At 37.2% G+C, this 26,616-nt stretch overlaps 1 protein-coding gene across 18 annotated transcripts in view; it reads left to right on the top strand.

The window, feature by feature from the left end:
• PTPRK (protein tyrosine phosphatase receptor type K) overlaps positions 1–26,616 on the top strand; it is a 392,047-nt gene that overhangs the window by 343,988 nt on the left and 21,443 nt on the right. For 3 of the 18 annotated variants that reach the window (XM_048296422.1, XM_048296416.1, XM_048296420.1), the window contains exons 14-22: positions 10,645–10,783; positions 11,880–11,921; positions 14,058–14,087; positions 17,740–17,909; positions 20,036–20,071; positions 22,489–22,500; positions 23,646–23,830; positions 25,560–25,647; positions 26,458–26,534. In XM_048296422.1, the coding sequence (XP_048152379.1) occupies positions 10,645–10,783; positions 11,880–11,921; positions 14,058–14,087; positions 17,740–17,909; positions 20,036–20,071; positions 22,489–22,500; positions 23,646–23,830; positions 25,560–25,647; positions 26,458–26,534 (779 nt within the window). The remainder of the gene's footprint in view (positions 1–10,644; positions 10,784–11,879; positions 11,922–14,057; positions 14,088–17,739; positions 17,910–20,035; positions 20,072–22,488; positions 22,501–23,645; positions 23,831–25,559; positions 25,648–26,457; positions 26,535–26,616) is intronic. The other 15 variants (XM_048296435.1, XM_048296424.1, XM_048296434.1 and 12 more) reach the window with 11 other exon arrangements.

Raw genomic sequence — 26,616 nt, 5'->3', positions numbered from 1 at the left:
TGATATCCCCCACTGGTTTGGAAGAGGATATTTGCCTTTCCCTCATGCTCCCAGACATCCAGCTGCTTAAGACAGGTGTCTTAAGCAGTAGTGCTAAAAAGTTCAGGAGAACCTCAAGAGTTTTGACCCATGTAACTTTCTGGGAGCAGATGCTCTTCCAATAGGAAGGCTTTACATGGGAAAAAAGGGTTCTCTGCCATGGCTGTTGCACTCCAGTGCAGTTGTTTCCCAGCCAGCCCAGTGGACTCCTACAAACACTACACCATGTTATTAAGGTATTATAGAACTGAAGAAGATGCAAAAAAATTCTCTAAATGGAAGAATATAGCTCTTGTGAAAAAAAGCATCTTTGCTTCTTTCAGAGTATATCTATTTACTCTTCCACTCTATGTGAAAACATACCAAATTTTACAAGAAACAAAATACCAAAGGCTATCAGTCATAACAGTAATAATCTGGGATACTAATAACAGATGGGTTATTAAAGATTATATATAAACCATACATATATGCTATATATAAAATTTAATCTATGCATGTTCGGAAAAACTAGGACCTACCTCCAAAGGAAGAATTAACCACTTGTTTTCTTGGAGGGTTCTATGTATTTTCTCACCTTCCACCATTCTGAATGGCACATAACAACTGATAACTGCTATCAAAGGCTACTAAATTTAGCACTATACAAACTTTAATTTGTGTGGGTTTGGTTTTTTGGAAAGGACAAAGGAAAGATGATTTATGTTCTTCCTCCTTGCCTCAGTCTTTTGATTCCATCTGCAATGTTATTAGCACCACATTTGGTATAAGAAAATTTTTCATCTTGGGAATTTCTGTATTTTGAGCTATCATTCACAATGAGAGTTTGCACTTTTCTGGTGGAGGAGAGTCAAGCTGTCCTTACTTCTTTCAGTGTAATTACGCAGGTCTGCAATAACTCTGCAATTCCTGCACTACCAGTAAATTCTCAGTTGTGATTTTATAGTTGCTTAAATTAGCAGAAATTATTCACAGAATATTATTTTCAATAAATATAGCAAAATGGAACTTCAGACATTTGAGAGTAATATTTTTCCCCATAAACCATGTCATGTGCCTAGATAAGTGATAATGATCATTATAATGTACTTTCTCTGCTAAACTTCTTAAATGCTATCTGGTGGAAAGGCACATAAAGATGAGGCATTGTGTATATTCGTTATCAAACATTGCTTTTTTTAGTAATTTTAAGAATTAATTCTGAGCTAACAAGCTGTATAGGACTCATTGTCAACACCAGGTAACTTCTCAGCGCGGTGTCTTGCGCAGTTGAAATTTTAAAACATCAAGAGAGATTTTATCTTTAAAAACACATGTTTTTGAAGGCAGTTTGTTTAGAGTAAAACTTGAAAGTTGATGGATTTATAATGTGGCCAAACACTAACTTAACAAATTATCTCATTAGCAAGAGGCTGACTGCTTTTATATGTTCCCAGGAAATAATGCTGCAACAGGTCTAACAGGTCCATTGCGCTTATAAGGGAAGTGATCACAATGACCTTAAGAAATGGTAACATTCCATCCAACAAGCAATTTTTAAATCAGGTAGATCAGAGGATCATTCTTAGCCAATACCCCTTTCCAGAAAATCAGAGAGAAATAGTGGTTTATATTTCATTGTTTCAGCCTGATGACCATGAATATTACGTAGTTATACATCCATTTTTTTAGGTATCCTTTTCAAGATCTGTTAATACACATGCCATGAAAAAATTTGGTTTGAATTTTTAGATCTCTGCTTCCATATTGGCTACTGAAAGAAGTACATCAAGTGGCTCAAGAAAGCCTTATTTTGAAATTCTTTTTTGGCAAGACAGAGAACATTAACCAGATTCCCAAAAAAAAAAGTCACATTAGGTGTTTCCCTGAATTTTTCCAACATTTCAAATATGCAGCTGTTACAGGATGAGATCTGGTATTTTATAACAAGCCCTTAATATTGTCCACAACCTATATTTTAGAACATCGTATCGATTTCTAAAACCTGAGTTCTCACAGAGATTAGGATTTTTTCAGCTAAATCTCCAGCCTTTGCATTGTTAGTGACAATTTTGAAATTATGACCTGACAGGGAACTTCAAAGATTGAAAAACATACTGTAGTAGACCCCTGGAAATATGGTATCCTGATTCCTTTCAAATATTTATTGTCATTTGTTTTGAAGGTAAGGCTGTCCAGAATGGGACAGGAGAAAAAAAGGTTGCATCATGGATTTTCTGGTGTCAAATAGACTAACCAATAGACTCAAATTTATTCACATGTAAAACTCAACAACATAATTTATTCTTAGTGTTTTGGAGCTGAAGGTTCCAAAGGCACCTTAACCACCTGGACTCCATCATGGGCTGTGTCCAGGAGGAGTCTCCCCTCTCTTGGGCAAAGCTGCTGCAAGATGGAGACAGGCCATGTTCCTCTGACCTTGGCATTTGCTCTTTGCTTTGAGAGGTGCCATTTCAGAAGCCTTAGCCTACATTTTTATCTCGTGTCCTGTCCCATTTAAGACAACTGAACTAGAAACTGACAGTGTTACTCCAACTTACACCCCTGTATAAAATGCCTTGTCACAGTTGCCATCTGTATTTGCCCAGAGCTTTTTGTGTCCTGAGGGCACAGTTGCATCACTGAGCCAGCTCCCTTAAAGCTAACTTAGTTATTTCTGCATAAACAGCTGTTTTCTTGCATGAGGATAGCAGCTTGCAATTCAAAAGCTTTAAAACCTGTGGATATATATAACATTCACTGAACATCCTAATTCCCTGTAACCAAATCCTATCCTTGCCATAGTTTTAAAGATGGTAAAGTGCCTGCAAAGTGCATGGGCTCCAGAAGTATGTCTTAGTGGCACAAGTTGTAGAAATGCATTGATGGCACTAATTTTCCCTTTCAATGTGACCCAGGGACAGCAGGGCAGAGTGTTGCAGGAACACTGTCTCCTCAGCATTGTTCTTGCTCTGGCTCTCTTCATCTGCTCATGTCCAAGGTTTCTCAGCTAGTGAGGCAAACAGATTCAGCACTTTCTTCACCTGATACTTCTGAATCTATTAAGGTAAACTCTTTTCGAATTGGTCATAAATTCATGGACATTACTGATCTCAGAGCCCTCATTAATTTTCTTTTCAGGCCCTTATAGCAGCAGAGTCTTGGTTCACATGATTCTGTTTTCCTTAGAGTTTCCTACCAAAGTAGTACCATCAGTGAAGTGATCTGAAGGTCCTGGAGAATTGTAGAGAAGTGTTTGATTTTTTTTTTTTTATTGTATATTACTTACCAAAGCAACATTTATCAACATTTGAGAGGGCTTAACAGCACTACTCAGGAACTGGTCTTTTATACATAAATATATGTATTATACCGGAATTCCAGGTAGCATTATCATTATTGTGGGGTAGTATAAGATATGCTGTGCTAGATTGTTTAATTAATTAAAATGTATATAAATATTTATAAGCTATGTGTTCGTAATTTTAAAAGCATCCAGTGGCATAATATCAGGCTATTTTTCTGCATTATCTGGAAGCAGGATGTGTAAGCAGGTGGTCACCTGTTTACTTGATACCATATTTGTATGCACAGCCAACTGTGGGACTCCCTGTGCTTAACTTCTACAGCTCCTTACACCACCACAAACCTGACTAAATAGAGGTTAGCCTGAAGCTGTATGTATTTCAGTTTTGCATGTAAACTATCAGAAGGGGCCCATAAATAGTGTCTGTATCCATTTCTGCAGCAATGACCTCTTACGTAGAGAACATAGTCATATTTAATTTTGTCCATATGAAGGCTTTACTTATCACAAAGATTTTGGGCCTTGAGGGCTCCTTCTGTTAGGCTCAGCATCTGGACCTGGTGACACCTCCCCCTTTCCCCCAGTGAGGGACACTCATGAGGATAAATTTGGCACATTATGTTGCAACACAAATGTGAGACAGCAGATTTAATCTAAGCATCACCTCACTACCCTCCCCTTTCAGGACAAGTTCCGAGAAGAGGCTGGTGGTGCCTGGAATCCCCCTTTCCAGTGGCAGAGCCTGTTAAATGCTCTTGCTTGGGACAGTCATGAACCTGGTTACCATGGTGACAGGGATGAACCTGACACTTCAGAGCACAGCTCAGGGAATCACACTCTGTGTTCACAATCACATGCAATTTTTCTTTCTAATAAAGCTACCCTAAAAATCTGTAATTTAGAATCCTGGAAGCAAAGCTTAAATGGATCCAAACCCCAGTGAATTTCTGGCATGCCTTCATCTCCCAGAAGCTGTACTCCAAGAGAGGAATTCTTTAGGAGCTATAGGGAAGGGATAATTGTGGAGATTCCCACTAAATATATCTTCAGCTTTCAACTTGAGAAAGCAAAATCAGTAGTGCTGTACCAAAGTGACCCATGTGAGGATATCTTTAAGACCTCACGATTCATGTGTGTAGTTTGCTAGAAAAAGTTGCACATCCTGTCTCCTGATCCCTACAAATATACATTAAAATGTTTTCAGCAAATAGAATCATCTCAGACTTTTTTTAAAACTTTTAATAAAGCTAAAAGGGGTCTTCTCTCACTGAACTTGAATTTATTAATTAAATTTCAGACTTATAAAAATTTCCTTAATTGCACAATGATTATCACTGTAGCAAAGCAGTAACAAAACAAGACTGATGCAGGCAGAACAGTCTTTCTGGGCAGATGATTAAAACACAGGGCAGGCCAGTCTTAAAGAAAATATTTGTCATAGACTGTCAGTTTCTCAACAAGCCCTTTTCTCAGCTGGTAGACTGACATCTCCAGAGCTACCTTCAGTTTCATTTGATGTTATCATGATGTTGCCTTGTTGAACTCATTCAGATATCATTCCTGGATTTAATTAAAGGTTTTCAAATGCCACATAACAAAAGTGCAGAACAGATTATCTTGAGCAGAGCTGTTTTGAATATCAAGCTATGCAGCAATAACACCTGTTTGTGAGAATTCAAAGATCTGCCATAAACAGAAATTAACATTCAAAGAAAATGTAGTATAATAGAATAGCAGCTTTAATCATACATAAAACTAAGTTTCTTTCCTTGCTCACACAAAGGAAACCCAGCATAAAATGCTGTGAATGTTAAGAGAGTCAAATCATATGGTGAGAAGGTTGCATATAAAAATGTTGTCAAAACATCTGATTTAAAGCTGTCTTTTAGAAGGCTGGCTGTTCTCTTAGTGGTACCATGCAAACAGTCCTGACAAATCCTACCAGAATTTTCTGCTTGAATAATTGTATCTGGATGAGTGAGTAGAATATCATTATCTTGATTCCTACACCATCTTCTTGGGAAGGTATAGGTGAATAGATTTTGTGCTGAGTGTCATAAATTCTCTGAGAATTTTTCAAGGCTGTGTGTAAATTTTGAACCACAGAAGGAAGGAGAAGACAGTAAAGAAATATGTGCCATGACTGGATTCCTTATGCCACAGTATACTTCAAAACTTAACTGTAAATATTATACATGTGCTCAATTTTAGAAGTGGGTATTGGATATCGTGGTGTTTGATTAAAAATGCAGTTAAAAAATTTAGAGTAATAAGGTACATCAGGAAATTGTGAAAAGATGGATCCTACCTCACCAACTGTTAGAGTTTTATTGTCCCTGAGTTAGCAGTGCTAGTCTAATTTAGTGCTGTTAACAGTTGAACTTCATGGTATTGATCATGGAAGTTGACTGATTGAATATTCTCCTTTAGTATCTATGAAAACAAGGAGAACAACTTCTTATATGGTGACTATTACTGGCTATGTTCAGACTCAGAATAACTGGATCGAGTTATTTTATGAACTTTGTGAGTGAGACTGTGGAATATGATTGTTGTTACCGTTCATTAGTTCAGGAGAACTAGATAAATTGCTAAAATCCAGTGCTCTCCTCCCAGTCTAGCTCATAAATCTTCAGTGTAGGCAGCTATTTTTGTACAGGGGGAAAATGTAGTTAATGCTCCATTTCAGATCAGAAACTCTTCTTGCAAATTTTATGGAAGATGAATTTGCATGTGTTGAAAACTGTAGGATTAGTTCTTTTTAGGATCAAAATGCAGAAAACATTGTGATATGCAAGGCAAAGACATCATAAAAATTAACACTTATTTAATGGTCTGTTAGAGTCAGGCTGGCCAAAGGAATTAGTAGTCAATAGAGAGTCCATTTTTATATGATCATCATTCTGTTACCACACGAGATTCTTTCTCAGATCAATAAATTAGCTTTTAATAGAGTGTGATGTTCAAGATATAAGAGGATTGCAGGACTACAGTACTAAAAACGAACATTAAAAATTTGCAAAGCAGGTGTTTTTATAACTAAGTATATATAACTAAGTATAAGTAATTTAGAGCATTTTTGCCCTTTTTAGAAACATACAGTAGTTAACTCCAATTATCAGAATAATTGTCTCTCCAATTTAGAGATATCCTGTTAGGATCGTGTCATGGACAATGTCAAAGGCTTACAGAAGTCCAGAGAGATGATGTCTGTAACTCTTCCCTTGTCCTCTGATGTAGTCACTCCATCATAGAAGACCACTTGGTTGTTTAGGCAAGATTGTCCTTGGTGAAGCCTTGGTTACTTGGGTTACCTTGCTTGACAAAACCAGCAGTTCAGCTAACAGAAGAGCCACTTCTGTAGGGAACTAAATCCTGATTGTCTTGTAGAGGGTAGAGAAAGCATGTTCTCAGGGTAACCAGAAGTTTACTTGCTGCTGTAGTCCTTGTGCAAGCAGCAGCCAGGAGACACTCACTTATATGTACGTGTAGGTTCAACATATGAACAGAAGGTTTCTCTGTTTTTCTCTTTGGTTATGTTTGGTTAAGCTTGCACATAGTTATTACAATACACTTTGAGCTATCAAAGTTAAAACACAAGTAATATGAAATGCGTTCAAATGCATAAGTTTCATTAAATTATTCTATGCTACCTTCAAGAGATTCCTCAAAATAATCATTGCATGCAATACACATAGATTACAGTATGATTTATGTCTATGATTGCTTTCATATAGTCCCCAAATGTAGCTGTCTGGAGAATGCATATATTATCTGTTGCTGGAAATATATGTATAATAATCCTGGCTTCATTTAAGTGCCAAAGAAATTTTTCTGCTGATATTGGTGAGACAGGTATCGTTTTGCCAGTAGATTTTAGCTTTTTGGGTTTAGGAGGCTCATGCACTGATTAAACACTTGGTTAATGTATGACTATTCAATGACATTTTTCTCAACTAATTTAGGACTCTGTGGTACCTTTCTAGTGAACATCAGCTTTATCTCATAAGTAGCCTTAAAGTTCATGGAATGAGTTACTGTCCCTTACTTCAAAAACCTTAATGTGAGGAAACAAGAACAAATGGTAAAGCAGTCGATATCCTCCTGGCTTTCCACTGCTGTTCGAAAATCTTGACAGAGAGCTTCATTTTGAAGTTACTGATGATCCAAACCAATCATTTCCTGGAGAGAATATAATAAAACACCTGTCCCTAAGTTAGCCAAATAAGTAAACACCCTTAGTAACCTTTCCATCAGATTTTCTGAGATGTTGATGGTTGTTTCTCTAAAGTAACCTTTATGAATGAAACAACTGTATGTGTGGCCATGAAATAATTTTAAACATCACTCTGGGAAACATGTATATTTTAGCTTGCTCTATCAAATTATAAGGGTCCTATCTTGCTCCAGGGAAATGTGAAACTGTTCTGTCACTCTTTCTCCTTTACTCTCTCATCACTAGTACTCCTTTGAAAATAACCACTGTCCCAATCAAAGCTCAAAACCTGTACTGTTGCATGTATTTTTGAGCCTTCAAGTTTTGAAGTGCATCTCCAGGTCACATCCAATCCCTGTGATTGTATTTTGAAATCTCTCAGAGACTTCACCTTAAATCTCCATCCACACAGCTAAATCTCTTTGCTCTCGCCTTAGTTATTTTGCAGATTGAGTATTTCTTCCTTTTGCTAGGTCAGAGCTGCCCAGCTGCATTCATATTGTACAATTCCAGACACAACAACTATCCCAGTCCTGCACACTTCCTCTTTACCCTTCCCATGTCCTTGCTGTTTCTCAGTACTCCATAGAGCAAACATGATTTTTTTTTTCCCCATTGGCATATTAAGCCATTTATATTTAGCTTAGATTTGTCTTTTGACTCTACTGATTGGCCTTTTGGCTCTACTGCTTATCAAATGTTCATTCACATTTGTTACATCCAGCCCAGCTATTACCGGACTGGGAGTTGATTCATTTTAAGCATGGAGAATGTTGAATACCTTTATCTTCCAGTTCTGCCTCAAAAGTCATGCCCCTCATTTCCTTTGTTAGACAGCATCATTTGTGTATCCAACATTAATTCTAGCTCATATGTGTTGTACCTGCACACACCACTTGTCTGATCCCCACTTTTACCCCTTGACACCTCAACAACACACAATACAAACAAAAGATATTCAGTCCTCACAGGTTATGTATTCAAGTGTGCATGCAGGCATGTATTTACATAGAGAAGGAAGCATTTAGTGTTTCTGAGTAGACAGAGTTCAAGCTGTAGGTGAGAGAGATGATTATAATGATGAATTCTTATGATGATGATTAAGTTTTACGATTAAAGCACTGCCAGATCTCTCACTGTCTGTCTACCTCTCATGTGGGTGTCTGGAAGAGAGTATGTTCCTAACTCAGAAGGTTTTTCTGAGGGTAAGTTGTTACTACATGGTTCAAATACTGCTGAGATGAAGGTTACAGAAACAAGTAATAAAGAGAAATTTTAAACAACAGCATTATCCTTCCCTCGAAAGGTCCTATGGGTTCCCGCACATGGAATCTGAATAGAAATGATCTGTGTAATATGGTTAAACCCAGAAAGTGTTAGATACAATTATCCCTGATAATGACTGCATTGGCTTTCTGACAGGAGTAGATTTTCAAGGGAGCAGTAGCCTTTCTCTCTTATGACTTCACCTTGGTTTTCATTCTGCTGCTTTTGGTGATCTGTTGAGAAGCATCCTAGTTTCAGACTAACGGACACTTTCTGTGTAATGACATAGGCATGACGATACCAACAGTTTGTAACTATTCCACATGAAGCTGCTGCGAGGGGAGAGTTTAAGTGGCATCTGCTGCACACTGGGTGGAGAGTGAGAGAAGAAGGGCCAGAGGGAGAGCAAGCACATGGACCCCTTCATGCCAGTGAGTGGAGGAAAGGCCACAGCCTTAGAAAGCAGGAACTAGAGAACTGGAAACCATTTTCTATTCTACAAGTAAACATCTCATGGGATTTTACCCCTGGCTGAAACCTATTTATATTTTTCGTATTTTTACCAGGCTGGAAAAGCTCACATCCCTGATGCATTGCACACCAGGCTGTTATGCAAAGAGGTGCAGACTGAATTGCTTTGCACTTTCCTGTATATTCTATTTTTCTCTCTGCTGTAACCTGTAGCCTCAGCCTACTCAGCTGTGTTACACAGTGGTTTCATCTCTCTGTAGAACACTGGTTTGTGGGTTTTTTTCCAGGGCCTATAAACAGAAATAAAACTCCTGCTGACTTTAGGCTTGACTTTGTGGATGACCTTATTTAGAGAATCAAAATTCCCAGGAGAATGCAGATCTCAGACCAGATGCTGTAAGGTGAATTAATGTCCAAAGGTGGACTGAAACTGGATGGAGAAGCACTGCAGCTTAGGGTTCAGATTGTGGCTTGGAAAAAAGTGTTTTACTATTTGTGTGTTAATGTTTTCTTACTATTCAGTGTTAAATATTCCATATTTAATATCTGAAAAAATATCATGAAATAAGGTAATGGTGGTAAGTTGATGGATTGTCTCTCCTTTGTCTTCTGCTTTTTAATGCTGTAACTTATTTGGAAATCCAGGTGCATAAACACTTCTGCATGTGTGGAGGTGTATATACACATATGTATTTATTCACCTGTATATATACACATATACTTGCTTTTGCAAGGAGGGCAACAAAGATGGTGAAGGGCCTTGAGAAGAAGCCACATGAGGAGCAGCTGAGGTCACTTGGTCTCTTCAGGCTGGAGAAGAGGAGGCTGAGGGGACACCTCATTGAAGTTACAACTTCCTTGTGAGGGGAAGAGGAGGGGCAGGCACTGATCTCTGCTCTGGGGTGCCCACTGACAGGACCTGAGGGAATGGCCTGGAGTTGTGTCAGGGGAGGTTTAGGTTGGATATCAGGAAAAGGTTCTTCACCCAGACAGTGGTTGGGCACTGGAACAGGCTCCCCAGGGAAGTGGTCACAACACCAAGCCTGACAGAGTTCAATTATTTGGACAATGCTCTGAGGCACATGGTGTGACTTTTGGGGATGGTGCTGTGCAGGACCAGGAGTTGGACTTGATGATCCTTGTAGGTCCATTTCAACTATGCTTATTCTATGGTTCTGTTAAGTTTATACTGTGTCTATGTACATATGTGTAGATGTTTAAACACTTGATGCCTCTGTCTATATTTTGACTACTGTTTGTAGTCAAATTGTATTGACACACACATATTTGAAAATTATCACCAAAAATTATTTCCTTGTCTCTCATGCTTACACATTTAAGTAACTTCTATTTTTGATTCATTTAGCAGCAGCAACAGAAGAACCTGAGGTGATTCCAGATCCAGCTAAACAAACAGATCGAGTGGTGAAAATAGCAGGAATAAGTGCTGGAATTCTGGTATTCATCCTACTTCTCCTTGTTGTCATATTGATCGTCAAAAAAAGGTAAGAAAATTATCTGTGCTGATTAATCTTTTTTTTCTCCCCTCCCTATCAAACAATAAAAAAGGGTGTTTTTTACAGGTCTTTAGAAAAAAAGTTTTAGGACTGGTAGGTCACACTGGTTTTTGGACTAGTTCTTTGTGTTTTCTTTTGGTTTTGCTGTGATTCTTAGGATGTCTTTAAAGAGAGGATTTCTTTATATTTAAAATCTGATAACTATACATTTTCTCATACCTATTTATTTCCAAGGGTTTTTAAGTTGGAGATGGAAGAATGTACAGAATATTAAAGTGGGTGGAATTGAAATTCATGGAGCCTTTTTTATTTTTTAAAGCAAAGAAAAAATAGTAACTTATTATTAATACACTTTTCATGCTTTAACCACTTAATATTATTTTCTCTATGCAGTTCTAATGAGTTATTTGTATCTGTATGTTACCCAGCTTGCAAAATAATGTAATTTTATACCTCTATTTATGCTCTTGTAAACCTGGAGTTTTTTCTTAAAAGACATACCACATCACTGTAAAATTATCTAGTGAGTCCTTAGTGCATGCAATTGTTTAAAAGTGTATTAATTTGAGTGAACTTACATTTTTTTCAGTGCTTTCTTAGACAGTAAGCAATATCGCCATCTTCTGGCACTGTTCAATGCTAACCCTGCATCCCAATCCTCCTCCCTGTAGTAACTTGTGCTATCCTATTGCTTGGTCAGTGTTTCAAAGCCTAGCCTTCCCAGTAGTTGCAAGTCTTTTCACCCGGCTTAAAATTCCATAATATGTCCCTGTAACTCCGTAGTTATAGTACAGAAACTAATTCCTCTCTCTCTGTGCACTCCCTCCCTGGCGGGTCCCCTTCACGTGGCACAAGCTGGTTTCTCTTGGATAGAACGAGCCCTTTGCCTTCCCATGGTGTGTGCGTTGCGTTCCCTTGCCTTTTGCAGGAGTTATAATAAAAAGTATTTTTGTAATTGTTGCGTATATTCCTCTGAAATGCAGCTTGCTATTAATTTTAAAGATTAAGATCATTCTCTATGTTATAATTACTGGTTTGCATTAGATTTTTTTAATTTATTGCCTTTTTACAATTATCCCTGGAGATATATTACTTGGAGAAGAAACGTCTGCATTAGAAACATTAGGTATGCTTATAGTGTTCTGTGTTAGTTAGCTACATATGTGATTTTTCCCAAAAGTGCTTTTACTTTTCTCTGTTGTTTACCTCTGTGGTTGAGAATTAACACATATGCAAAACGTCCAACTCATCATATGCTAAAAAGACATACCAGTATTCTTTATTTACACAACTTTTGAAAAACAAAAAAATAAGTTGTTTTTCAGCTTTTAGGAGGAAATCTCTATATTGTAGCTTTGTAGCAAGGTATGTGCTGGGAAGTATGATCTTAGTGCGTGTTACAGTGGTCCCCTTACATTTAATAGAAAATTCTGTGTGTGCATGTGTGTTTGTGTGTGAGAGAGAGACCATCTAACACTACAGTGTCAGTCACTTCCAGATGTGATTGACTAGTTTTGCAAGTAACAAACAAACAAATCCATGTGTTTATTTTTCCTATCCTTTTTGCCTCTTCCTTTCAGAGTCCTTTTAGGCTCAAATTTTCACTATTGAATTGTTTGACCAAAGTCAGTTAATTATATCTGTGAAGTGATATTTTTAAATTTCCACTTTTGCCCCCTTCCCTCCTCTGAACCTGTGAAGGCAATATCCTTTTAGGAATTACCATCACTTTAAGCACATAATATTTCTAAACTCCTGTACTATTTTGTATTCTAAATAGGTGAGAAATTAACCTGCTTAATGAATCTTTAATGTTTGGCAATTTTTCATCATGATAGTTTAATTGGTTGGCTATTGCGTATGTTGTAGGTGTGTCATTCTTCTCCCCCTCTGCCTTTAGTGAAAATGGGCACTTATTTAATACCAGCTTTAGTCAAGTCTCTTAGAAAAGGCATAGGAAAACTGTGTTCCTGAGTTAAATCAGTCCATCTAGTGAATCAGGGCAATTCATATCATGAAGCCAGAAACAGCTTTAAAAACTCTGACACATTCACATATACAAAAACACACTTCACTTAGTTTTGGTGGGACTGAAAACCAATCTGTCTGAATCATCCTCTGTAGTGTACCTATTCAGTGATCCATTATGTAGTATCCCTTTTGGTACCTGAATTGACCACAGCTTTTTAGATGGAAAAGTCAATAAAACAATGGTTTCTGCATTTTTATTAGTTTATTAAGTCGTATGCACAGCCACCACGATCTCAAACTAATTAAATGCAGCATTACATTTTATTGAAAAATGGAGTACTAAGCAGTTTTGTTCATGAGCTTGAGATGTTTTAGACTTTGCCTGATCATTTTATACAAATTGGTTTGAAGTTTTCCTGAATGAAGCTCTTAACAGCTTTTACAGACTTTTACTGGAGTAATCAAACCAGCTAAGAAAAGGGATACTGCATCTTTAACAAGCAATGCCATTTTTATTTTCGAAATCATTGTTGGACTATTTCCAAATGTCCTTCATTTCCTTCCATTTGTTTACCTTCCATATTTTTGACGCTTAGCATGTCTACATCGGCATTTCCAATTGTAAGATTTTAAAATAGAAAGCATATGTTTGCATCCAGGAAATGTGTGGTGTATATGCCAGTACACACATGTCTGCTGGAAATGTGCAGTTTTCTTTAAAATGTGTGTACTCATATAGCTACACATACTACGCATACAAACATATATGTATACAACTGTGTACTGATAAAGATGTTAACGGGAATGACAAGAAATTGTTTTCTGATTAAATGTATTTATAATGGAACCTTTATTTTTTGTGATGGAAAAGTAAAAAGCATATCTGCTGCACAAGATTTGTACACAGCTGTTCATTTGTCATGACATCTAGGCAGTAATCATTATATTATGCTGAACTGCATGTTGAAATTACACAATCCATTTAATTTTCAAAATATTTGGCAATAAGTGAAATCTCAGCATGTAATTTTCTCAAGTGGTCTTTCTAAAAAAACAAATCATTTTTATACGCTAGGGGTTTTTTGGTTTTGGTTTTTTTTTTGTTTGTTTTTAACTGCATGGCAAAGTAAGGCTAGTTTGTGCATGAGCAAGTTGAAATGCTAACCAAAGAAACATGAATTTTTCAACTTTTTTTTAAACGCACATTTCTCTGCTTTATTGGATGTGACAGAGTCACGCTTTTCATTCACCATTGCTTCTCTTTTTCCACTGTCTGTGATTTGCTTGCCAGGAGGAGCTACTATTCTTACTCCTACTATCTGTAAGTAGAATATGGGTGACGTACTATTTTACGTGTTTTAAAGATGCAGTATCCCTTTTTAAAAAAGAAAAACAGTCTCTATAATTTTTCCAAAGTTCTATTGATTGTTACTTTTTGTTGTTCTCAGGCTTGAAAAATTGCTTGTATCATTGTTCCTTTTATTCTTACCCTGTTGTTTCTTTTTTTTAAAGGGATATTGTATTTCTGACTGTATATTGAGACTTTAGCTTTTGCTACAGATTTTTCCTTAACTATCATTTTAGTTTATTATAATCATAATTTAATTTGCATTATGGTTCACAGCAACACATCAGACTGAGGAAAAAAGCTCTTTTCCCATTTCCTAGTTAGTGAACTGTGCCTGTAAATCACAAACTGAACTTTCTTCAAGTGTCAGTTCAGGAGTGATCTTGTGCACCGCACAGATCACAGGAGTGATCTCCTGTGCAGGTTGTAGGCAGATGCCAAACTTTTATAAATGGTTTATGGTCTGCCTCTTTTGCTTTTGAGGTGCTTTGCATACACATCTTTAAGTGTGGATCTTATTTTATGGCATTGGTTTGTATAAAGTTTTGCTTCACTGAAGAAAAACTGACTTTTTTTATACTTGTTGACCAAATGAGTTTTTGTGGGGACTGTGACAGTTTTGTCTGTGATTGAGCAAGCAGTTACACACCTCCTTCATTTTAAATAAATGCACAAAGCCCTTGACTTCAGAGGAGTTCTAGGCATGCACTTGAGTGCTTTGATGAAGTGGTGGTGTCCGATAATGATGCTCTTCCACATTTTTAGGCAAAATTAGTGGACTTCTTTAAACAAACTTAAAAAAAAAGATAAGCTAGTTTAGGTAACTGCCATTCTCTGATGTATTGTGACAAATTATAATTTCCTTGTTAAATAACAATTGCTTCAACTCAAGATAATTAACCACACAGTTTCATCCTATGATGAAGCACATTTCCCCTCCAACCACTGTAACACCCACCTGTGCAGATTCATCCAACTGAATCCTTTAGCAGATAATGAGAATCATTTACACTTTCTGTCAGCTTCAAGTCCTTTAACCTAATGATTCACCTAACTATCACGAAGCATAGATTGCATGTGCCTTTAGCTGAGTGAGGGAAGGAAAAAAAAGGAAAGGAAAGGAAAAAGAAGTCATCAAACTGAAAGGGAGCCAGGAGCTGTTGAACAATAAAGCTGTCCTCCCACTTCCCAGCAGCTTTGGGTTGCAGTAATACAACACAATAGGCCTTTTTAGGCATTGAAGCAGAGCCTAAGAATTAGAAAGTAGCTACTGTAATAAGCTAATAACATGAAAGCCTTAATAGCTGTTGATTTATTTAGCTTAGCTAGCAGGTTTTGTTACAAAGTGATGCTTCAAAGAAAAGCTTAATATCGTCGAGAGATGAGATGTAATAGTCTTTTTGTTCTGTTTCTGTTAGGAAAAGGTGCTCTTCAGTGTACAGAGACTATTTGAAAGGCTTTGAAACTTAAAAAACTACTTTGAACTAGAAATGCTAGTTTTGTGAAGGCTTTGATACTATTGGGAACCAGTTATAAAGCTCAAGAAGTTTCACTCTTGGAAGTTCTTATGGTCTTCATTTGTTCAACCAGAGTGTCATTTAAACCAGCTCCTCTTAAGTGGAAAGGAATGTGTGGAGTAAATGTATAAAATAAAGCATTTTAGGGGAGACATTCAACTTTTTTTTTTTTTTTTTCATTTAACAACTGCTACAGAACTCCATCAAACAATAGTTTGATGAAAAAAATGATAGGTTTATAGACCACCTTTGGGATTTTTGTAGCGAGAATGTTACTGAGTGGTAATTTTCCAACTATTCCATCCGTAGATGGAGAAAAAGAAGGGGGGAGGGGTTGTGGGAAATGTGACAAAATAAGGACATGAGTCTGATTGGTGGAAGAATATATTATTCACAGGAGGGCTTTGTCCATCCATATTCTACATTGTGGTCCCTCATCATGAACCAAGACTCTTTACTTAAGAAACAGCTCTATGACTTTTTCTTAAATATGCACAAGCATGAAGTACTTTTGCCCTAGAGAACAGTGTAGGTCCTTTCTGGTGAACATTCCCAGGACTCAACAAGTAAATGGATGGATAATTTGCACTAATAGTCTTCATAGAATCCCAGAATTTTTTGTGTTGGAATGGACCCTAAAGATCATCTACTTCCAAGTCCCCTGCTGTGGGCAGGGACATCTTCCACCAGATCAGATTCCTCAGAGCCCCATCCAGCATGGCCTTGAAAATGTCCAGAGAGGGGAAGTCCACAACCTCTTTGGGCAACTAGTGTCAATGTCTCACCACCTTGATAGCAAGGAATATCTTCCTAATATCTAGTATTCTAATATGTAATAAGTGTCTAATATTATCCTTGTCTGCTCTTAGAATGTGAATGGCATATTTAAAGTTGGCAGTCCTTTTAGTCAAGAGAAATGTAAGATAAACACTGTCTAAACAATTACCAGAGCATTTGATGGTATTCTGTGCAGAAAAAGCTTATGAACATAAGCAGTGTTTTAAATATACATTTTCAAGAACTCAGTGTCTTAAGTGATTGTGTCTCTCCCATGTGGTGTCAGATTTATCCAACTAAACAGGTCTGTTATCTGTTGTATTGTAGTCATGGTTTCAGCTGAAAACAGGGAGATTTCAGAACAGTGTAATGCATGTTACAGGTTTCTGCAGAACCAAGGTGCACCTCATGCTGCTCTGCATAGTTCCTGCTACTTGAGATATATGCTTTAAGTGCTGTAGGCTTTAAGTTATAATTAAAATATATTACCTTCTTCCATCTGACTCCTGGAGACAGTGAAAATCACTTCCAGTTCTTTATCAAAAGGGGGGAATTGAGAGATATTTCTGAAATGTGTACTTTAAGAGCATTGGCTGTTAATTTGAGGGGTTTAGTTGTACAGATTAGGTTGGTCTTTAACTGTGATACAGAGTGTAAGACTGTTAATGTCAAGATTGCGATGTTCCCAAACTGCATGAAAGGGTAGAATGATGAGGGTGGTTTTGTTTTTCAAAGAACCAAAGTTCAGTATCAGGAACATAGTGTGGTATTCTCTTGTATCTTGTATATTGAACGGGCAGCACAACCTTTTACATAAAACGTAATATAAATATGTATTGAATAATTATGTTTCTTTTGTTACTTCATAGGTTTTTTGACTAACAAAGTAATTTAGAAGGTTACATGACTCTTTTTCCCAACAAGGCAAGCAAGGGGAATGAATTATCCATTTATAAAATCAAAATAGATATTTAAATGGAGATGGTTGATAAAACTGCATGCACAGATGCTTCTTATTTGTCATTTCAGTTAAAATGTAATTATATTCTCTAATTTGTTTATATTAGTGTAATTACTCCACAGGAAAAAAAATTACTACCAGGCTACAGAAGTAAGCACTTCTGTGCTTACAGCATTTTTGTGTGTGTACAGAAAACACAAGACCATGACTGTTTCATAGCAGGGTGCACAGTTTTACCAATTACATGCTGAAAAAATTGTACAAAGGGAAATAAGTCAAACTTTTCAGTCACTCAGGATTATAGAGAATGATTACTGTAGACACAAATGTTCATCAAATATTAAGGTAGTTTACGTTTTGTTTTTTTTTGGCTGGGCAGCAAACTTGCAAAGAAGCGCAAGGATGCCATGGGAACCACCCGCCAGGAGATGACCCACATGGTGAATGCCATGGACAGGAGTTACGCCGACCAGAGCACTCTGCATGCAGAGGATCCCCTGTCAATCACATTTATGGACTCTCATAACTTCAGCCCCAGATGTAAGTAGAGAGTGATAGATATTCCAGAGAGTAGGTGAATATGGAAACGCAGAAAACAATTCTGCTGTTAAGGAAAATTGTTTTGAGCTCCAGCTTTTCCAGGAACACTGGTAAAGCAAAAGGCTGAGTAGGGATATTTGTGTGTTATCCTTATTGGAATGCGGGAAGTTATTTAATTAAATATTTGCATGTGCTTTCACTATGCAATGATATTTGTTTTAGGGAAAGTATTATACTTATTCTAGAATAACTCAGTTAAAACTTGAAATTGAGTTTTCCCTCATGAGGCTATTTAATGCCAGCACATAAAATATTACTGCATAACACCGTGTCTGTCATGAAAAATAATAATATGAGGTCCAAATTAATTTCTATTTTTTTGGCAGCAAGGACATTACAACAGAAGGAAACATTGATAATTTTTATTGCTGTTTGTGAAGTTTAGGAACAAGCTTATTAATATATCTGCAAATTTGTTCTATATTTGTATTCATATTTTATAGAGATGCCAACTGTCTGGTTTTGAAAAAGTTTGGGCTTCTGACTGTTAAGGGTTATAGCTGCCACTGTTCAGCACTCTTGCCTCCCAACATCTGCTCTATACCTTGCCAAAAGCAAGATACTCCACTGGCAGACTGAATATTTCAAAACTAGTGTATAAGTTACAAAGGGATACAGTTCTGCCATGGAGCTGGTAGGAACCTGGGCTTCGCACAGCTCCATGGACTTGTGGCTTGGCTTTAAATAGATCTGAGCTGCCTGAGCTGCTTCTGAAGTGCCATCTTCTGGGAATGGCACTCCATATCCCTTCTTGTCTCCAATACTGCTTACCATGCTTGAGCAAAATACATCCCTTAAGGCTCTTAAGATCTTTCCTGGTTGTTTTAAGGGAAATGGGTTTTGGAGTAGGGTTTGTTGCTTGGTTTATTGAAGCTTACCAAACTGCAAAATGCTAACATTTTAAGTGTCTCATAACCAATTATAAATGGGAGTTTAGTATCAGCCTGGTGGTTTTTCTACACAGTTTTGGCTGGAACAGTTTGAAAAGTCTCCAAAGTTTGATGTCTTATTGGCATTGAAATTTGTGGAGGCAGGATTGCAGAGACATTTTGATATGGACTGTGATGGTGGATCCCAGGCTAAGTATTCATCAGGAATTTACATGGCTATTAGTGAGCCAGGGCTGCCAGGCACACAGGCAGCCTTTCAGATGGACTGATATGATGCCAAGGCCATGAGCTCCAGCCACCACAGCTGTCCTGGTTGGTTGGCAAAGAAGTCCAACATCACCGATTTCTAACATCCTAGGTATGTGATTTTTTGTGTATTGGAGGATTTGTTTCTCCTGACCATTGTCTGTGCTAATACGAGTGTTCCAAGCTTTCAGGGTTTCCTGAAAGTAACAAACTTTTCAGGCAGGTTGTTTGAGAACTGGAGCTTAATTCTGTCACAGACACGTTGAAATTATAATTTTTTGTTCCAGACTGGAACAAAAACAAATCCTGGATTCTGCCATTTCTGTCTGAAACAGTGCATTTATCTCTGCATGGTTCTTGTGATAATGAAAGATAAAATTCTATGAATTTTATTCAGACATCTGCATCTGTGTGTGATTTTCCTGTACTCATTATGAGCAATCTCTTTGGTACTGCACATTAAAAAAGCTATTAACAGTAAGAATGTATATAATTTTTTTTAATTACCTGGAAAACTTTATAGAAATACCATTTTATTTTGAGATTAGCTATTCAACTATTACATGAGAGGATAGGTTTAAAAGGAAAGAAGTGAGTTCTATGAAAGTGAACCTTTATTGTGAAGTGAAAAAACAATAGTGAAGGAGGAGCCCTTTCAAAAACTAAATTGCATGCAATGTCTTCTTTATTTCATTTCAGTAAGGATCTCTTTGCTCTGATCATTACATTTCTGAAGTGTGAAATCACTGCCTTTCATTCCTCTTTTATTCAGGATGCTTTCTGGAACTGTATTTGTTCTGGTGTTCTCTTGTAATAAAATTAATGGAGTTTAGTTAACACTTGGTTATACTCTGAAGTATATTGTTTTTATTCTTAAAAATACATAAATTAAGGGTAATGTATTTCTTCATGGGCTTTGTTTTCCTACAGTGCCCAATGATCCACTTGTGCCGACAGCTGTGTTAGGTGAGGACCTTAGTCCATCATTATCCATTCCTGCATGAGTTTTGTCTCCTTGCATGGTTGAACGTTGAAACAGCTTGTTTTATGTAAAACTATGCTGTTGCCAGAAAATAATTCTACTCTCAGTTCATCAATTCAGACAACTGACAACAATTTCAGAATAAAAATTATTTTATATACTCATTAAGAAGTTATTCCTAGTCACTGCTAACTGAAGAGTAAATGAGGAAATATGTAAATGGAAAATACTAAAATTTTTCTCCCCAGAGCTTTGAAACTGAGTTCCAATAAACTGACATGTGAAACTAGAGGTCTATTAAGATATCTTTACAAATAAAATTCAGGTCCACATTAGCATTTTTTGGCACCCAAAGCTCAATTTTCTAAGTAAAGAGAATGAGAAGAAAAATAGAAAAGGGAAAAACTTTCAGAATATCTAAGAGGAAACAACAACTTTCTTTGCATGTTCTGAGCAGATACTTCTGTATACTTGTATTAATTACATAATTCAGTTGGCAATAACTAGTAAATTTTTCAGCTTTATACTTACTTTAACAAGAAGAACATACATTGAAATGGACAGACTGCCTATGTCAATTCAGTGCATCTAACACTGAATGCAGGTTTTAGTGTTGTTTTTTTTTTTTTTTTAATAAGATAAAGATATAATTTATACTCACATTTTCGGTTGGATAAACACAATGTGCAGTATTGGGTTTCAGTCAGTTGCTGAGGTTATTTTAGGATAAAAGACAAATATCAGGAAGTGGATGTGAATGTAGACGAGTTGAAAATTAGATTCCTAGAAGTAAAGCTTAAAGGGACCTGGGGGCAATTAAATCCCTTCACTGCTTTGACGACGGACATTATACATATAATACAGATTCTTTATGGAAATCGTCTCATTATGTTTTAAAAATCTGTAGCAGTTTTGCTCTTGCACTGGAATGTTCCAGTGCCTCAGTCCTTCTTAGTAAAAATAAATTCCAATTCATATTAGTATTATTTGGGACCCAAAGGTCAATTTTTTGAGTATTAATTACTACTAACTGTTACTACTAAGTATTATTAATGCTCACCCCTAGTTTTTCCTAACTAGGCTTATCTAGACTAAATCTTCATTGCTGTGGATTGAGCCATTTCCTTTTGAGAGACTTCTAGAAAATATGGAAAACTGGCACATTTCTGTCCTTTCAAAACAGTCTTTTACACATTAAAAGGCTCTTGTGTCCTCAATTATTTCTCTTTTAGTTGAGTTTAACCCCATCATTTCACTTGTAGCTGATGTTTTCTAAATTTGTTGTCATTATTTTCCTCTGAATGCTTTCCAACTTTCCAAGTCATAGGCTGAATTTTAAATTGCAGTGCCCCAAATCAGGCACAGTTCTTGGAAGAAGTCTTAAAGCTGAGCTGAGTGGAATAGGTACTCCAATGCCCCACTTTTACTGTTTCTGCTAAATGAACTGTATTTTCTCCTTTTTATTGTGCTCACGTTACTGACTTGCATTGAGTTATCTGTAAAATCACAGTTATCATTTTCCAGTCTATGACTCCATTCTGCAGTTATATATTTCACTTCCCTTTCCAACACACACTATTGTTGCATTCACCATTCAATTCACCTTGTTGATTTTCACATTGTCTCCCAAATAATCAAGAGAACTTTGAAGTCTGATCCTGTGAGGTACCTTCCCATACTGCCAAGGTATTTGCTGCTGTGGTAGGCACAGTTACAGACAGCTGTGAATACCAAGGGCAAGGAACTAACTGAAGAACAGCTTAATAGTTCCTGTCTGCATTTCCATTTGCTAGTAATTCTATTCTGGGCATGATAATCTCTTCCTATAAGCAAACCATTGATAGCTGGAAGAGATAATATTTTTCATTGAGTGGACTGAAATAGTGGGGAGAAGTGTACAAACTTTTGGGCACACCATATAGTAGAGGCTGGGTACCTGTAATCTTGTTCTTTGGAACTGCATAATTTGGCCTACTCCATTTTCATATAGCCTTTGTTCGGCCCAGCATGACAAAACAGTTTTCTTCTGCCTTATTTAGAGAAAAGGAATATTTTATGGGTTCTAAATCATAGCACATGTTTTTTTATATGAAATTCTTACTACTTTGTAGCTATGCTAGTTTTCTTTTTCTTCATGTATCAGTTATTAATGCTGCTCTCCATTCTGGGTACATTAGCACTAAGTTAGTATGACAATTTTGCTTTTCCCAAGTCCCTATTATTACACGGATAGTATAATAATGTGGCCCTTATATTTTTTAAATGGCTTTCATTGTTACATATTGTGAAGATATAACAACTTTGAATGTCGCTTTCTTTTAGCCATTTTCTAATATAGTCCTGAAATAAATTTCTCATGTTCTGTTCACTCATTGTTTTTTGCTGCTTCAATGGGTTAAAGTGCCTATTACTGGTAAGTAGTCTGTGAGGAATGGGGAGAACTACAAATCCTGAGGTGGTTTGAAATGTGTGTAATTTAGTAGGGGTAACACTACAATAAAAAGTGACTGCTGCATGTCACTCATATTGTTAGGCAGGTTAGTGAGGCATAAATGTACTGAAATTAGCAACTTGGGTGCTAATTTTGAAGAGTTGGATTTCTCAGGAGATTTAATTTCAGACGGCATTAATGGTGTTTGCATTGTGGTGTAATTGTACAAAATTCAACCCTTGGGGCATTCATTTTTTTCCCAGAGTGTTTTGTCTCCTAATCTGGATCCTTTGCAAGGAAAACGGTAAACTGATTTCAAAGAAGTTTAGGAGGGGTTGACTACCCACTTCTCATTCCAATAGCTACTTAGATTAGAATTTTTCTTCCTGTGCAGATTCATTTGATCTGATAATTAATAATTTGAATAAAATAACTATTTCACAGAAGGGATTGACAAAATGTGATCACGTCATGCAGCTTTGACATTTGGTTTTGATATGAGAATTGGTGTAGCACAGAGCATTACAAGAACCTTCTTTGCTTATACAGGGCAAAAATTGTGACTGAAATTAGCACACTCAACCCAAGTTTCATTTTTCTACTAAAAGACCTGACTTAAAATGACCACTCTGTAGTGCTGATTCATCTTCCTAAGTGGAGGTGGTGTTCTGAAGTGGTGGCATAATTGCTTCTCTTTTCTACTGGGTTCTCAATTCACTCTTTGTTGGCTTTAGACAAATTACGTGCTTATACCACTATGGAATTATTCTAATTTATTGTTTAAGGTATAATATTGCTACTGATACATATTAGCCCTTAAAAAGTTACTTTGGTTGATAGAGTCTGGAGTTTCCAAGTACATTAATGTCATGAAGTTTTGTAGCTTCAAATAAAATGCCCCTCAGACATCTTTATTGCTGGATGAAGGACTGCAAAATTTTGTATATGTTTGCTGTTAAATTCTTTTATGTGCTTCACAGTATTCATGTGCTGGAGAGTAAGTGCTTTGCCTTCTCAGAAATTAGAGATGTTTTTGAAGGAAGAGGTTCAAAATAGGTATCAATATGTATAGCAGCAGGTGTTACTGCTCTGTGGGTCCGTAATGCACCAATTTCTTGTGAATACAGATGAAAATCACAGTGCAACAGCAGAGTCCAGCCGACTCCTGGATGTCCCTCGTTATCTCTGCGAAGGCACAGAATCCCCGTACCAGACTGGGCAGCTGCACCCTGCCATCAGGGTGGCTGATCTCCTGCAGCATATTAACCTAATGAAGACCTCTGACAGCTATGGATTTAAAGAGGAGTATGAGGTGAGATCTCCAGTGGTGGGGCTTTGCTAGGAAAAATCCCTTTGAAATGGGCAGCCTTTTGTTTGCATTGTACTGCAAAAGGATGGAACCAAATGTCATGGGCTTAAGTGAAAAACAGATTAACAGGCATAAGATTCTTATATATGTAACCCAAAAGTGAAGTAGTAAATGGAGTCCAGTGGTTTGAGCCTTTGCAACTGCCTGGTAGAAAATCCCTGTGTGTTCCCTAGGGTATAAAAAGAATCTTTTTAACATATTGTAAGAAGTTGCCACTCTTTTGTTGCTGCTCTTTAGTGGAAATGCTATAATTAGTTATGTGAGCAATTTTTAGTGCAGATCTCCTGGATTAGGTTAAAGTAAAGAGTTTAACCTGCCTGGTTTTGCAAGAAACATTGACTGGAAGCACTCTCCTGATTTATTTTAGCATCTCAGTAGGGCAATACCGGGACATAACTCCAGCTGAGAAGCAGTAAAGATATGATAAGAGTAGTAACATCTTGAAGTTCTAATTAAACCTGCCTGAGCATGTCTACTTACAACTTTATTGTTAAAATGGAAGCAAGAAATTCCCAGCACTGGAGGTAGAAGATGAACACAGATTCATTTCGCTTCTGGTCTCTGAATCTGTTGTGATTCTTTGGGATTAGAATATCAGGCAGGACACAGAGTAAAGGTGGGAGTGGGACTGCCAAGTTTGCTCAAAATACAGCTAGGTTTACAATGAGTTTTCTCTGAGTAAGTAATCTCTTCTGACACAGTTTTCAACCTTCTCTCCTTTCTGCAGCTGTCTCTACTGTAAACATAAGAACTGGAATAAATAAATGTGTGGTTTTTAAAAGAATATTATGCTCTTTTCCTCTCTTTTACTTGCTTTGTTATGCTCTGCCTAACTTCAAGGCTAAGCCCAAGTGTTAGCCACTGCTGGGGGGGAGGGTGGTCCCTGATGCCATATCAGGGGTTTTCCTGCTTGCTACTTCTTCTATCGCTATACATGACATCTATTCCCTGCTTTGGGCTTCTGACTGTGCATTAAAGTTCTGATTCCATGGCTACTGTGTATTTTCTGGAGAGAACTTACCCAGGATTAAGAGAACATCTGGAAGGAAGGAGTAGCATAGACCTACAACAGCTGTAAAATATCTACGGGCAATGAAGAGAAAGCCAAGGAGAAATAAAAGCTGCTTCTATCAGTAGTGAGAGATCAAACTCTTAAAAATTCAAAAATGTAGAATAATTTTGCTAGTGGCTAGAGGGAGGGATATGATGAAAGGCAACAAGAACAATGAACATTGACAGAGGAGAGTTCCTGATGGCTCTGTAGGAAGGAAAGCTGTTTTACTAAATAATATGTGGAAAGCAATGTAATGCTGTAGTAAACAGGCTGTGTATTACACTGTCTTGTAAGAAGAGTGATCAGTCTCTCTGTGCTTTCTCAGTTTACTGTCATTCCTCCATAGCAAGAATGTAGAAGCAAGTTTAGCCTTCCGGCAATTACAGGATTTGAAATCCCTCTGGAGTTCCTCAGTGAGTTGCCTATTTACCGGTAGAAGTCAGAGGGAGAGAGGCTCCCTTCTTCTCTAGATATTTCTGTACCATGGTACTGCCTGGGTGACCAGGGCAGGCGAGCAAAGCTGAACTTACTTTTTGGTGGGGCAGTTCTTTTAAGCTGTTATTTTTGGAGATAAATTAATGGTCAGAATGTTTTCTTTCGGAACATTTTTATTTATAGAGTTTCTTTGAGGGGCAGTCAGCTTCTTGGGATGTCGCTAAGAAGGATCAAAACAGAACAAAGAACCGCTATGGAAACATTATAGCATGTGAGTATCGGTGTCCTCGGTTTGAGCGATAGCTCTACTCGTGTGTTACTCGGGCCGTGCTCTCTCTTCCTTTGCAAGTCTCCGGTGGCACAGCTGCTTAATACCTGCAGTGGAGAAGCAGGACAGTGCCTTTTTCAGCTTTTGTTGTTGTTGTTGTTGTTGTTGTTCTTCACAGTTCAACTTTCTTCCTTTTATAACTCAGGCTGAATTTCGCATTTGCATCTCTGTTGTGCAAGCTGTGGTAAGCATATACGGGCAACAAACTGGCACTCACTTGGACGCTGATTCTGATAATTCGCAACTGGTATTGTTTGACCCTTGCAATTGAACATGCAGGAATCACGGTGCTGGACAAGTCCCTGAAGAGTTACCTCTTCATCGAATCCCAAGTGCATTGCTAACTCCTTTGTCTTGATTTCATTAATGTCTCAATATGAACTTGAGCAGGCTTGGGTTGGAAGTGAGGAAAGAGTAATCAGCATTTTTGGTTTTCTAGATTACCAGCAGTGGAGCTGATGTTGAAAGGGACTTTGAGCAAGTAACCTGGTTTCTTTGTGTCTTTTTAACCACATGTAACAGTGCCAATACCTTTCAGCTACACTTAATGAAACGTAGTGAATGTTTTTTGAAGTAATTGCAGACCTCAGACAAAATGGTTCTTTGTAATTCTGTGTAAACACTTCGTATTTAAGGATTGTAAATTTTGAGGCACTTATGACAGCTGATTTTGGTTTTCTAGATGACTTACCATTAATATCTTACTTAAAAATCACACTTCAAAAAGGCTCCGTAACCACTTGGTTTTTACAGATGACCACTCCAGGGTGATTTTGCAACCTGTTGAAGATGATCCATCTTCAGATTACATTAATGCCAACTACATAGATGTGAGTGGAATGCACAGCTTTCTCCCTCTCAATTTGCCATCTTCTCTATGTGAAATTATTGCATGTTATGCTACAAAATTAT

Source organism: Corvus hawaiiensis, chromosome 3 (assembly GCF_020740725.1).
Source record: "Corvus hawaiiensis isolate bCorHaw1 chromosome 3, bCorHaw1.pri.cur, whole genome shotgun sequence".
NCBI classification, from domain to species: Eukaryota; Metazoa; Chordata; class Aves; order Passeriformes; family Corvidae; genus Corvus; species Corvus hawaiiensis.
The sequence above is the reverse complement of the archived record's forward strand: the minus strand, read 5'-3'. Positions and strand labels throughout refer to the sequence as shown.